This window comes from Carettochelys insculpta, chromosome 8 (assembly GCF_033958435.1).
Source record: "Carettochelys insculpta isolate YL-2023 chromosome 8, ASM3395843v1, whole genome shotgun sequence".
NCBI classification, from domain to species: Eukaryota; Metazoa; Chordata; order Testudines; family Carettochelyidae; genus Carettochelys; species Carettochelys insculpta.
This window is the reverse complement of record NC_134144.1, coordinates 69,671,479-69,687,018: the sequence shown is the minus strand read 5'-3', so window position 1 is coordinate 69,687,018 and position 15,540 is coordinate 69,671,479. Positions and strand designations below refer to the sequence as shown.

The 15,540-nt window shown below is 40.9% G+C and overlaps 1 protein-coding gene across 1 annotated transcript in view; it reads right to left on the bottom strand.

Moving 5' to 3' along the window:
• CNTNAP5 (contactin associated protein family member 5) overlaps positions 1–15,540 on the bottom strand; it is a 490,877-nt gene that overhangs the window by 257,230 nt on the left and 218,107 nt on the right. The window contains exon 7 of the mRNA XM_075001278.1: positions 9,931–10,074. Coding sequence (XP_074857379.1) covers positions 9,931–10,074 — 144 coding nt within the window. The remainder of the gene's footprint in view (positions 1–9,930; positions 10,075–15,540) is intronic.

Genomic DNA, 15,540 nt, shown 5'->3' with positions numbered 1-15,540 from the left:
GGCTGAAATACACCCCAGAATAAACCAAGTATTGGAGGGGTAGCCGTGTTAGTCTGGATCTGTAACAGCAATGAAGGGTCCTGTGGCACCTTATAGACTAACAGAAAAGTTTTGAGCATGAGCTTTCGTGAGCACAGACTCACTTCATCAGATGCTGGTCTCGGAAATCTGCAGGGCCAGGTATAAATAAGCCAGAGCAAGGCTGGCGATAACAAGGTTAGCTCAGTCAGCAAGGGTGAGGCTTACTACCAGCAGTTGATCTGGAGGTGTGAACACCAAGGGAAGGGAAGCTGCTTTTGTATTTAGCCAGCCATTCCCAGTCTTTGTTTAAGCCTGAGCTGAAGGCGTCGAATTTGCAGATGAATTGTAGCTCAGAAATTTCTGTTTGGAGTCTGGTCCTGAAGTTGTTTTGCTGTAGGATAGCTACTTTTAAGTCTGCTACTGTGTGGCCTGGGAGATTGAAGTGCTCTCCTACAGGTTTTTGTACATTGCCATTTCTGATATCTGATTTGTGTGCGTTTATTCTTTTACGTAGACACTGTCCAGTTTGTCCGATATATATAGCAGAGAGGCATTGCTGGCACATGATGGCATACATTATATTGGTAGATGGGCAGCTGAGTGAACCCACGATGGTGTGGCTGATCTAATGCACAGCAAAATTTCAGAATGGGGCAATTTGCACTTCTGGTATAAGCCAGTTCAGCTCCGTGAATGCAAAGTTAGTTACCTCCACTAATCGATCTACCCTGGTAACTTTAAAAAGTGACACATCACTTGTCTAGTTAAAGTTGGTGCAGGATTTTAGGAAAGCAGAATACCTGAGTTTGAATTTGGTCAGGATACTGAAGTAAATATCTCCACACTTAAAAACATATCTTAGGATCTTTAGTGCTTCAAGCAGACTTTTCCATCTCAACTGAAAATCAGCACAATACCTCTTAGCAGCATGCTAAGCTGAGAGGGCAGGATTTACCCAGATAGAAAAGTTACTTAAAGAATTACGAGTAATGATGGGTTCTGATTGGTCTCCCAGCCATGTGTTAATCTAGACTAATCCTCCCCAAATTCACAGAGCTAACAAGATTCAAATTTAAAAGGACATAACTTCAGGTAGCTCCAAAGAATACTATGCAAAGCACCCTGTGTGGAATATTTCATCTACTAAAATGAGAAATGCTTTGCAAAATAAAAGGGGTTAAATTTGCAATGAGTATTATCCACAAAAGTTAGTTCATTAGAGTTAGTCAAATAAATAGTTCCCTATAAAACCATATTTCATCAGATCCATTTGGCACCAATTTTGGAACCCTTGAGAGTACATACAAGACTTTCAGCAAACAGCTGATTTTACAAATTGACCCAATTTAATCGAAAAATAAATGTTCATTGGCAGAGAAACAGGATAAGCACCTGGTCTCTAGAGACAAAAGGGGGATCAGTTATGTACAGCTGCCAGAAAGCCCAGCTCACTATCATCAGTTATTTGAGTAGCACTTTAAAGACTAACAAAATAATTTATTAGGTGATGTGCTTTCGCGGGACAGACCCACTGGTATGGCTGTGATCTGAAGAAGTGGGTCTGTCCCATGAAAGCTCATCACCTAATAAATTATTTTGTTAGTCTTTAAAGTGCTACTGAACTCCTTTTTTGTTTTGATAGTGTGTAGACTAGCACAGCTATCTCTCTGTTACCATCAGGCATTTGAGAAGGCTACTGAATCTGATGTCTTCAAACTGATTAACTGTTCTTTAAATAAATAGTGAAATCCATTCAAATGGCCTCTTATTGCTATTACAAGCAGAACTGTCTGAATTTACAGAATTAAATGGAGATGTTTCAGTATTTCCTCAACAACTTCTTGTTCTGACTCACACTCTGACCACAAGAGGTGGGTTTGATGAAATTTGTGAATTACCAGAACACTGCTCTTATGAAAGAGTTCTATCACTTATGATAATTTCAGGAAAGACAGAGTGGGTGTGATGTATCTTAATTTGGACAAGATGTTGATGGAACACAAAGTCATAGAAGAATACAGAACATTAGTGTTCAGGGAAGAGATGGAACCTTTTTTGTAAAAGACCCAACCGAATGACAGTGTTGCTATGTAGTTGATTGAGTACAAGTATTACAACCACACAGGGCTTCTGATGATTCTGAGGGTAATGACACTAAATACAAAGTAAACTGGCCACTTTCCAATGACTTCTGAGGGCCTCTACGCAAACCTTAGACACATAGATGTTTATGAAACATTTACTTTTTCCTTGACTTTTATGTAGTCCTCTGTTTCTGAGGAAAAGCACAGAGCCACATGAACTGATGCTGATAAATCAGAACACGATAGAGAACAATCACCAGAGCAAGAATTCTCTATACTTAGCCTGCAAAAGGGTTAGAGACCATGGTAACAGTGTGACTTGGGAGAGCAAGCAAGGAATATTTCTGAGCTCCTTCTTCTCCTGAAGGAACAGGGGATCTTCATTCCACTCATTAACTACTTTGGGGGATAGCATCCAATAAAGCAGACATGTTTTGTCTGGAAAGAATTATGGGTAGAGAAGTAAAGTGGCTGGTAAATGGCTAAAACTCAGATTACCTGAGCATAAGAAAAGGTCTCATATGTTAAACAAAGAGGAGAGGAGGGCCCTGCTGGCTTTATTTTTTTTATTTATTCAGAGACTGTGCCCTACAAGGAAAAGTATTATTTCACCTCACTAAAGCATTCCATAGTCTAAATTATTTTCCCTGTGGGATTCCTGGGGATTATATATTTACCTAAGCAGCTCACAGGGTTTGTTATTATTATTATATTTTTTTTAAATCTCAGCCTCCTGAGCTTTTAGGTCAGAGGCCAATATTTTAACAAAAGATTTTATAGCCTTTGCACTTGCAGTAACTGAACATCATCACTTTGTAATACACAGAGACTTGGCTGCAAATGACAGTGACAGCTATAAAGCTAATTTGAAAAAAATATGTATAAATCATTCCTTCTGGGGAGGGAGTCCTAGCAAGAAATAAATTAAACAAATGTACAGATCACTCAGTCCCCTCCCTGGGACCAGGGACAACAACACTAAGGCCAGACTTTCAAATTCACCTTACTGAGGAATGAACATAACACATGAGTTTGATGAAATCTGTGAATTACCAAAACACTGGCTCATGCTTTATGCCAGTCCTGGGTAAACTTGTCTGCAGTTTATTAGATTTTATTCTTTGGAACAAAGCATAAGAGCAAGGAGATTATTATTATTATTATTATTATTATTATTATTATTAAAACTCAGCAGTATCCACTTTAAAATAGAGAGGTGCCTGCAAAGCAATTTTGATCAACTTTTTATTAGTTTCTTTATTGAAGTTGTTTTCCTCTTTAAACTCTGTGAGTCAAAATATAATGAGGCTGAAGGGGATTGAAAAAATAACTTAAACCATCAGTATGAATATCTCAGACTCCATCTCCTAAGCTAGTTGGGTAAATTTAATTTTCCCTCATATACTAGGTACACACATAGGTACTATGAAGATTACCTATCATGTGTAATTTAGATGACACCTTAAAGCACATATTTAGGGCCTTACCAAATTCAATCCCACACAAAACACATTGGCTGTGGCCACATTTGGACAAAAATTTGAACTGGCCATGCCAATGGCCAAATTGGAGAATACTAATGAGGCATTGAAATGAATATTCAATGCCTCATTAGCATGCTGCCAGCCGTGGCACTTTGAAAGTGCCGTGTTTTGATCATGCACAGCTCAGCAACATGGGGGTCGTTTTCAAAAGGACCACGCACATTTCAAAATCCCCTTATTCCTATCAGCTTTCAACAGGACCCTTCTAATTTTTTTTTTCTGAAAAAAGGGTGCTTTTGAAGGCCAGGTTTCCTTTCGAGTGAGCCCTGTCTACACAACTGTTTTGGCTTTCAAAAATCAGCTCTTCCATGCAAATGAGGCATGAGATATTTAAATATGGGCCTTGTTTGCACACCCCTTCCAAAAGGGAGGAGTAGTGTAGCCACAGCCCCAGGGACTAGCACTTACTATAAGCATTATCCCGTGTCTGAACAGCACCTATTTTGAAATAGTTATATAGAAATAGGCACTATTGCTCCTGCAATGAGGTTTACCAATTTCAAAACAAACAATTTTGAATTTATCTCAAAAGATCATGTGCATAGTGTATATGACAGCAAAGTCATTTTGAAGTAATAGGTGTTATTTCAAAATAACTTGGCTGTGTGGCCTCAGCCCTGGTAAACCCCACATATCTCATTTTTGGGTAAATACCCCCACAGTCACAACATCATGAAATTTCAGATTTAACTATCTGAAATAATGAAATTTCCCATTTTTATAATCCTGTTAGCATGAAATTGACAGCATCCTACACATAGTCAATTAATTAGGGGATTTGCTAACACCAAATACACTGTTTTTGTTGTATCTAGTCATAAAGGTAACAGATGATGGCTTTACCGAAAGCTTGGCACTTATTGGTACTCCTAATCACTGTGAGATGTGAATACGGTAATGTTTAGGAATAATGAAACTGTGTAACCAGGGAACTGTATGTCTCAATGAGAGCCCTTTCAAGTGGCCAGGAATTGCCACTCTCTCCACCTGGCTAATAATGTAGTGCATTGTGTAATTGTCCACCATGGCAACAACCTTGAAAAGTTAATGGAAAGCCACTAAAGGAGAATGATAAATACTGAAATGAATTGGAAGTGAAAGGGAAGGCCAAAAGAGCAAGAAAGAGATTCAGTATTGTACATGGTGGAGAAAGACGATGGCCATTCACTGAAGAAGTACCTTGATAGGCCGGTTGCTTCATGACAGACTGAATCCTGGTTTCTTGGCCCAGCAAATGACTGAATTTGGGAGCAAGAATCTACTTCATGTGCTAGGAAAAATGACTATTAATAATCATAGGCTCCAGTTTGCATACGATCTTTTTGCTTTGTATATAATCACCTGTATCCATCACTTACCCTGATTTCTATTTGAATCTCTGTTCTTTATTTTTTTTTCCTTTTATTTTCTAATAATTGGATTCAAGAACTAGGTGTGATAATTAAGGTGACACTGACAAACTGGAGTGCTCTGCTCCTCTGGGAACTGAGGAGCTGGGATTTCTGTGGCTATCCAGTGATCAGGGCCAGATACCTTCAAAGCGTCTCCTGTGGGAGTCAGCTGCTGGGTGCATCTCTTGTCAACCAGCAGGACTGGTACAGCGAGTACTTGATTGGCTGACAGGCTGGTGGTGTTAAGGAGCTCACACCCAGCTGAGCTTTGGCAAGGATGAATCACAGCCCTGGGTGCCTAGAGAAGTGTCACAGTGTTGCAGATGGCAAGATCGCTACCCCATCTGCTAACCAAAGGCCATGCTCTCCCCTACTGATGCACTCAAAACAAAAAAGCAGTCAAATAGCACTTTAAAGAGTAGGAAAACAATTTATTAGGTGAGCTTTTGTGGGATAGACCCACTTCTTCAGACCATAGCCATACCAGAACAGACTCAATATTTAAGGCAGAGAGAACCAAAAACAGTAATCAAGGAGGACAAATCAGAAAGAAAAAGATCAAGGTTAGCAAATAAGTGTAAGATGCTTAGTAAGAAGTAAGGAAAAGGCTTCCTGTTTCAGATTCACAGCACACAGCTTGGGAACTATGGCCGTAAGGGATTTTGTAGGATTCAGACATTACTTAACTCGCATTCTGCTTTAGCAGTTTGTGAAAAGTGGGGAAAAATCCCACAGAGAAAAAATCTAAAGGAAAACCTCTGTGACCCTGACTCAGCCATCCACCATTGGAAGTCCTTAGGTAGGCCAGGATGCAGCTCTATCTTTTTCTCACAGTAGCCCACCCACTTCTGTGGGAATTATGGTGGACTTTGAAAAGACAAATCTTGGAAAATACTGAGCTGATCCAGGTCAATTTTCTCTCAGTGGTTCTGATATTTTCCATCTTCATCTAAAGAAAAACTGCTTTATTTTCCAACTCTCTGACCCGTAAGCATAATTTGGGATCTTCAGAATTGACTGGCCTGATTTCAAGAAGTAACCATCAACATTTATAAAAGCACTTAGACAGAATGAAATATGAGTATAGACCAGCACACCCTTCTCAAGATGGTAGTGCCTCAAATCAACTGAGCTGAATAGCATGTTTGGAAAGGAATGACTTATTAGTTTACATTCTCTTGTCACTAGATATTTCTCTTCACTCTTTGATGATGGCAATTGGTTATTTCCCCAAGGAGTACACTGATGCATCTGAGTATCACCACGTCCCTCACCATCTGACTCAATCATTCTCAGATTCTGCAGGGCAAGTGGACATTGCAATTTCAAGCACATGAGGGCTGATGACTCTTGTTTACAGTAGAAATCTGAAAAGTCTGACACCTTCCTTCCAGATCTCAAATAAACTGGGCGGGGGGAGGGGCTTCTCCCAGTTATTTAAACAAAATCCTATAATGTATTTATGAACCTGGGGTAGGGTGGATGGAACTTTTCCCGTTTTAAGTGAATAGGAAAAATGGCATGGAGTCAAAAAAACTCAAGAACTGCATTTTTTGACCATTTCTTTCTTACTGACAATCTATTTCCCCTATGTGTTCTAGTCAATGTCTCTTTCACACAGGCCTGAAAGTTTATGTTATCTTGCTAAAGACTGAACTGAAAGCCAAATGGTGTAGATATGGTCAAGATGCTTGGGTGGAGGCGAGAAGGCAGATGTTCTGTTGTATCCAGCTTCTGGTGGATACAGCAGAAATGAGGGATGTTATTGCTTCCTGACCCCAGGGCCAGCCTTCTAATCTGTCCTGGCTATGCATGGTGCCTTGAGTGACTATTCACAAGCTGGGGATTGCCATAGTGCATCAATCTGTGGAACTCCCTGCCAGAAGATGTTGCGAATGTCGAGACTATAACTGGAGCCAAAAAACAAGATAAGTTCAAGGAGAACAGGTTCATGAACAGTGATTAGCCAGGATGGACAGGTTGATGTATGTAGATTCTCTTTGCCGGACATTGGGAATGGAAGACAGGGATGTATCACTCAATGATTGCCTATTTTCATCATTCCATATGAAGCACTTGGCTTTGGCCATTATTGGAAGACGGGATACTGGACTGGATAGACAATTGGTCTGATGGAGTATGACCACCTTATATTCTTATCACCATGCTCTCTCCATAGCCCCTCTCCACCAAGTAGGTCAAGAACTATCAGGAGAGTTGCATAGGAAGTAGCTCAACACTGTTTGCAGCCTCTCCAAGACTGGTCAGTCTCCACTCCCTTTCCATTGTCTGGACTACATAAAAGGAGTGGACCAGCACAGAAAATCTGCCCCAGGAGCTACAATTAGGCTCTTTAAGAGATGGGATATTCTTTTGTTAAGTGTTTGCAAAGGTCTCCCAAGAACTCCTGGTGAAAATGAGATTTCATTCCAAAGTGGTGGGGCAGATGATGATTATGGAAGTTTGACAACATTTTGCAACTTCAAACAACAATAATATAAGAGATTAAATGCCAGAACTCTATACCACAACCACCAGCCTCAAGGACTGGAGGGAAAGGTCTACTAGAATGGAAAGAAAAAGCTCCCTAGAAAGAAGGCAGATCATCACTAAGATTGTTTGGGATTCACAAGCAGAACAGTTAAAAGTTGAGCAAGACAGTGAAATCTAGAGGCAAATTCTAGTTCAGAAGAGACAGCCTGCCCTGTTCTCCCAAGGCCTTTCCTGAAGGGCATTTATTGCAAGTTCAGTGACTACAAACAAGTTGTGGTAAAAGATAAGTGCAATGATAAAAAAAAGCAGCATTTAAGTTTATAGTGTAAACAGAAGGCTTATATTGCCAATCTGCATTTTCTTCCCCTTCCATTTTGGGTGACATTCCTCTTATTGATCAGGATTTTCTTTTTTCATCAAAGTTGGGTCTACACTGTAGAGTTCTGTCAACAAAAGAAGCCTTCTGTTGACAAAACTAGGGAGCGTCCACACTAAAGATGCCTTCTGTCCAGACTCTGTTGACAAAATGCAGCAGTTTCAAGACAGAACTCTGCCAGGAAAAGTTTGAGGCATAGAGCCTCTGTCGACAGATTCTGAAGCAGGTCTTTGCCCACGAAAGCTTATGCTCCAAAATATCTGTTAGTCTATAAGGTGCCACAGGACTTCTTGTTCTCGAAGATACAGACTAACACGGCTACCTCTCTGATACTTGTCAGAGTGTCAAAGTGACTTTCTGATGCACTGTGGGTGTAGAATCATCCCTTGAAGACCATGATTGCCTTGGACTATGGGTCTTTTTGCCCACAAGATCTTTCATGAGGCAGGGGCCCTTTTCACAGTCTTCCATCACCAAACTCTGCATCAGTGAAGTGCTTGTGTGGGAAGTGAACGGTGGGATGTCTGACTACACCTGAGGCATGGAAGGGATCTGTCATGCGTGAGAAAATCAAAATGCCATGTGGTGGTGTGTGGGGAGGCTGTTGGAGAGATTATTCTCAGCAATGGCAACTTCTACTTATGTAGTTTAGGACTTTTGCCCTAGGCTGTCCACACCATGAAAGCTGGAATGCTTTGGGGGTAGCACCCTGGCCATGTATTCTAGGCATGTATTCTAGTATGACTCAGTTGTCACACTAATGTGTGTTTTTCAGTGCTCAGGTCTGCATTACTTGCATTTTCTTCCAAATACTTGAAGTTCCCCGAAGAAATACAACTGTCCAACAACCCAAAACAGGCAGCATGATTAGATCTCTCAGGATATGAAAAATCACAGTGGTTTTTTGTTTGTTTGTTTGTTTTTTTAAATCCTGAAGCCTAGAGCTGAGTGTACCATTCTCTTTCCACATGAACTTAAAGATCCTTCTATTTATTCCTGGAAAGGGTAAATTCACAAGAAACATCTGACAACAGTGTGTGTGTGTGTGTGTGTGTGTGTGTGTGTGTGTGTGTGTGTGTGTGTGTGTACATACAATGCTCCTATTTTTGGACAGACATTTCAGTGAAATTTGACTTTCAAGACATAACTAACTACAGAAATCATAGCGGGAAAAGCCTTTTTTAGTGATGTTTCTTCTCTTCCAATCTCTTTTCCTCATTGTTCCAACTCTAGAGCTGGCAAACAATTCCCAAACCTCCACACTGCGCACATCTGAAGTAGGTAAAGGTATCAGAGAGGAAGCCGTGCTAGTCTATACACTATCAAAACAAAAAGCAGTCAAGTAGCACTTTAAAGACTAGCAAAATAGTTTATTAGGTGAGCTTTCGTGGGACAGACCTACTGTCTGAAGAAGTGGGTCTGTCCCACGAAACCTCACCTAATAAACTATTTTGCTAGTCTTTAAAGTGCTACTTGACTGCTTTTTGTTTTGATAGGTAAAGGTATGTGTGAAGAACTGAAACATTTTTTGAAAGTGTTGTAATTCTTCTTTTGCCCCAGCTTCAATTTAAGACCAAGTGTTGTGACAGAGTTTTGAACCCTCACTCTTGATGATTAGCTTGAAGTCTATTCAGGGAATAAGGTTTTATTGAAAGTCACTTAGAGCATCAGAATCTGACTCTATTGCTTTTATTATTCTGGATGGGCTAAGAGGATTGTTTCAAGAGACTCAGGTACTTTGATCCACATTTAATTCACTAGGTAAAGGGGTAAAATATTTCTTTCTATTCAGCTTCCTGAGATTCAAGTATAGCTAGAATTTAGTAAAACCAGCAAATTTTGGCATGTTACTTTAAATAGCTCTCAGAAGCAGCTGAGGTGAATATATTTTGAACTAATTGTACACATAACTGTCTAATATAAGTTGAAATCATCTTGTGGAAGAGACAGCATTTGTCAATTCATGGGAATGGAAGGAAATGATGAAGCAAAGAAAAGAAATAGACATATCTGATTCTCACCACTGTGTAGATCTGAGGTTTACGCCTTTTTGCCAGGTCAATTATATTGACTCCGTTGTAATAAAGGTTCTCGATGCATCCAAGGAAATTTTTCTTCAGAAATGTTCCTGGCTTTCCTGGGACTGGGATCCCTCCAAAACTGAGCTTTGGGAAAGAACAAAGACAACACTCAGGTGCAACTCCAAAATGCAGAGGAAAGGAATGTGTAGAGCTACAGTTACCTACACAAGACCTCATGAAGTAAAGCTAGCACATGTCTTAATGGATAAGGTACAAAAGTGGAACTATGGAGCCCTGAGCTGTCTTCTTGGTTCTGACACAGACATACTATTTGACCTTGGTCAAGTCACTTCACCTCTGTTTCCATTCTCATCCTTTGTCTCCTCTTTGTCCTTAGACTCTGAATTCTCTCACTATGTGTATATGCAACCCCTAGCACATTGGGACTTTTCTTTCAGTTGGGACCTCTAACAATCCTCATGGGTAATCAGTGGAGATAGTAAATGCAAACAATAAGTAACGGCTTGTGGGTGGCAGGTTTAGAGCTCTGATTTAGAGCAGCCCTCCCCATCTGTTGAATGTAGACAGTAATACTTTGCAGGGGTGTTGTATAGCTCTGTTCACAAAGGCATTGTTTGTGTTTGTCCCATGGTGCACGTGCAAAGAAAGCCGCCAATACATCAGCATTCTGCACTACATGGAGTGCAAGGACAGGTCCCCTGGGATCAAATCATCCAGCATTAAATGACACTGCCTTCATTGTCAAGTACAGATACCAGAGGGTTTCTAGGTGCAATCAGCACAACCAGTGACTAAATCATTTCAGAACATGGACAAGGACACTGACACATCTGCATTGTGATGTCAATAGTATCCACTTCCCACAGTCCAATAGAGCAAAGAACATCAAGACGCAAATGGGTGAGTAAGCTAAAAAGGGCCTTTATATTGACAATGGAGGATGGACATAGAACACCCTGTGTTGCCAGGCAACATCAAGGGGAATCCATCAACCTAATTTTGATAAAACTGTGTCCAGTCCCTTGTTGCCTGCTTGGAGCTGGATTTGAACCAAGATCTTTCTGTTCCAAAACCACAGGGCCTGTCACTTCCACAAAAGGAGATTCCTGGTTTTACCTCAGCAATTCAGTCTGCAGGATATAATTCAGTAGTTCTGATCCCATTCAGTAGATGGTGGTGAAACAGTGATGACACCGTCTGTTTACGGTGCCATTTTTGCTCTAAATTGACCTTATTGGGGCTGAACGGCTGGTTGGAACTGTAAAACTTTACAGATTATACATTACAACAAAACAAAGGAAAATTCTTTGAGATAAAATACCCCCATATGTTGCTTTAGAGATACCCTAGCAGAGGATTTAATCTTTATAATAATCCCCATCTGAAGCATTAACTTAAAATCCTCATATATAATTTAATTTAATTAAATCAGAGCAGGCAATGGAGGCAGAAGCCCAGCAGCACAGAGGGAGATATCCTGTTTATTGTGTCAAGTGTAATATGTATGACTACCTGCCCTGTGGGCGGGTGGCGTATGTGTGCACTCGATGCAAGGAGCTCCTGACCCTCAGAGACCGAGTGCGGGCTTTGGAGGCCAGGGTGGCTGAACTGGACAAGCTAAGGGAGGCAAAGAGCTATGTTGATGAGGCTTTTTGGGACATAGTAGGGCTGTCCCACCTCCAGCCTGACAGCCCTGATGCTGTTAAGGAGGATGAAAGGCTCGGGGAAGGAGAGAAGTCAATGGGAGCAGAGGGAAACCATCCCATAGTTGGGACCCTGCTTCCAGAGGGTGCTATATTATCCTCTCACACCGAGGATACCTCTCCAGGGCAGGAAACGCCAGTTGTTAGGAAGAGGCAGGTGTTAGTAGTGGGGGATTCGATCATTAGAAATATAGATAGCTGGGTTTGTGATGACCGGGAGAACCGTATGGTGACTTGCCTGCCTGGTGCGAAGGTTGCGGATCTTTCAAGGCATCTAGATAGACTTATATGCAGTGCTGGGGAGGAGCCGGTGGTCGGGGTACATGTAGGTACCAATGACATAGGGAAGGGTAGGAGAGATGTCCTGGAAGCCAAATTTAGGTTGCTAGGAAGGAGACTGAAATCCAGGACCTCTATGGTGGCATTCTCAGAAATGCTTCCAGTTCCACGCGCAGAGCCAGGTAGACAGGCAGAGCTTCAGAGTTTCAATGCGTGGATGAGACGATGGTGTAGGGAGGAAGGGTTTAGATTTATTAGGAACTGGGGACACTTTTGGGGTAGGGGGAGCCTATACAGGAACAATGGGCTCCACCTAAAACAAGGTGGATCCAGACTGCTGGCATTAAACATTAAAAAGGTTGTAGAGCAGTTTTTAAACTAAGAGATGGGGGAAAGCTGATTGGTGCAGGGGAGCACCTGGATCGGACGGAGACTTCTCTTAGACGGGACTCCACTGATAGAGATTCCCTAGAACTCAGTCAGAAAGAGAAGATGGTAAAGTATGGGCCAGATCAGATGAGAAACAGTCACATATCAAAGAAGAATCCAACACATCAATGAAGGGCAGACACATAGATAGTGTTGGTTTTTTAAAGTGCTTTTACACAAATGCTAGAAGTCTGTCTAATAAGATGGGTGAACTCAAGTACCTCATATCAAAGGAGGAGATTCACATAATAGGAATCACAGAAACCTGGTGGAATGAGGACAATCAGTGGGACACAATCATACCGGGATATAAAATATATTGGAAGGACAGAATGGGTCGTACGGGTGGTGGAGTGGTACTATATGTGAAAGATAATATAGACTCAACTGAAGTAAAACTCCTAAATGAATCAAATTGCTCCATAGAATCATTATGGATCACAATTCCTTCCTCTAATACGACTATGGCACTAGGAATATATTATCGACCACCTCACCAGGACGGTGATAGTGATGCTGAGATGTTAAGGGAGATTAGAGAGGCTATCAAAATAAAAAATTCAGTAATAATAGGGGATTTCAATTATCCCCATATTGACTGGGTACATGTCAACTCAGGACGGGATTCAGAGATTAAATTTCTCGATGCCTTAAATGACTGCTTCTTGGAGCAGCTAGTACAGGAACCCACAAGGGGAGAGGCAATTCTTGATCTAGTACTGACAGGAATGCAGGATCTGGTCCAAGAAGTAACTATTACAGGACCGCTTGGAAATAGTGACCATAATATAATAACGTTTAATATTCCTGTGTTGGGAAGAACACCGCAGCAGTCCAACACTCTGGCATTTAATTTCAAAAAGGGGAGTTATACAAAAATGAGGAGGTTGGTTAAACAGAAATTAAAAGGTAGAGTAACTAAAGTAAAATCCCTGCAGGCTGCATGGAAACTTTTCAAGGACACCATATTAGAGGCCCAACTTAAATGTATACCCCAAATTAAAAAACACAGTAAGAAAGAGCCACCATGGCTTAACAACCATGTAAAAGAGGCAGTGAGAGATAAAAAGGCATGTTTTAAAAAGTGGAAGTCAAATCCTAATGAGGAAAACAGACAGGAACATAAACACTGCCAAATTAAGTGTAAAAATGTAATCAGAAAAGCCAAAAAAGATTTTGAGGAACGGTTAGCCATAAATTCAAAAAACAATAGTAAAACGTTTTTAAGTACATGAGAAGCAGGAAGCCCACTAAAAAAGCAGTGGGACCCCTGGACGATAGAGATATAAAAGGAGCAATCAAGGAAGATGATGCCATTGCAGAGAAACTAAATGATTTCTTTGCTTCAGTCTTCACGGCTGAGGATATTACAGAGGTTCCCAAATCTGAGCCGTCTTTTACAGGTGACAAATTTGAGGAACTCTCCCAGATTGAAGTGTCAGTAGAAGAGGTTTTGGAACTAATTGATAAGCTAAACAGTAACAAGTCTCCAGGACTAGATGGCATTCACCCAAGGGTTCTGAAAGAACTCAAATGTAAAATTGCAGAGCTATTAATGGTGGTTTGTAACCTATACTTTAAATTGGCTTAGGTACCCAATGACTGGAAGACAGCTAATATAATGCCAATATTTAAAAAAGGCTCCAGAGGAGACCCTGGTAATTACAGACCGGTAAGTCTAACGTCAGTACTGGGCAAATTAGTAGAAACAATAGTAAAGAATAAAATTGTTAGACACATAGAAGAACATGATTTGTTGGGCAAAAGTCAGCATGGTTTCTGTAGAGGGAAGTAGTGTCTTACTAATCTATTAGAGTTCTTTGAAGGGGTTAACAAACATGCAGACGGGGGATCCAGTGGACATCATATACTTAGATTTCCAGAAAGCCTTTGACAAGGTCCCTCACCAAAGGCTCTTATGTAAATCAGGTGGTCATGGGATAGGAGGAAACATCCTTTCATGGATTGGAAACTGGTTAAAAGACAGGAAACAAAGGGTTGGAATAAATGGTAAATTTTCACAATGGAGGAGGGTAACTAGTGGTGTTCCCCAAGGGTCAGTCCTGGGACCAATCCTGTTTAACTTGTTCATCAATGATCTAGAGAAAGGGGTAAGCAGTGAGGTGGCAAAGTTTGCAGATGATACCAAGCTGTTCAGGATAGTCAAAACCAAAGTAGATTGTGAAGAACTTCAAAAAGATCTCAGCAAACTGAGTGATTGGGCAGCAAAATGGCAAATGAAATTTAAGGTGGGTAAGTGTAAGGTAATGCACATTGGGAAAAATAACCCCAATTATACATACAATGTGATGGGGGCAAATTTAGCTACAACAGATCAGGAAAGGGATCTTGGAATTATAGTGGATAGTCCTCTGAAAACATCCACGCAGTGTGCAGCAGCAGTCAGTAAAGCAAATAGGATGTTAGGAATTATTAAAAAAGGGATAGAGAATAAGATGAAGAATATCATACTTCCCCTATATAAAACTATGGTATGCCCACATCTTGAGTACTGCGTGCAGATGGGGTCTCCTCACCTCAAAAATTATATACTGGCATTGGAAAAACTTCAGAAAAGGGCAACTAAAATGATGAAGGGTTTGGAAAGGGTCCCATATGAGGAGAGGCGAGAGAGACTGGGACTTTTCAGTCTGGAAAAGAGGCGATTGAAGGGCGATATGATAGAGGTATATAAAATCATAAACGGTGTGGAGAAAGTGAATATTGGAAAGTTATTTACTTGTTCCCATAATATAAGAACTAGAGGACACCAAATGAAATTAATGCGTAGTAGGTTCAAAACTAATAAAAGAAAATTTTTCTTCACACAGAGCACAGTCAACCTGTGAAACTCCTTGCCAGAGGAGGCTGTGAAGGCCAGGACTCTAACAGAGTTTAAGAAAGAGCTTGATAAATTTTTGGAGGTTAGGTCCATAAATGGCTATTAGCCAAGGGTAAAGTATGGTGCCCCTAGCCTTTAGTCAAAGGCTGGAGACAGATGGCAGGAGACAAATCGCTTGATCATTGTCTTCGGTTCACCTCCTCAGGGGCACCTGGCACTGGCCACTGTCGGCAGACAGGATGCTGGGCTGGATAGACCTTTGGTCTGACCCAGTATGGCCATTCTTATGTTCTTAATTAGTACAGCAGAGGAGTACTAGTATTAGAAAGCTGAAGA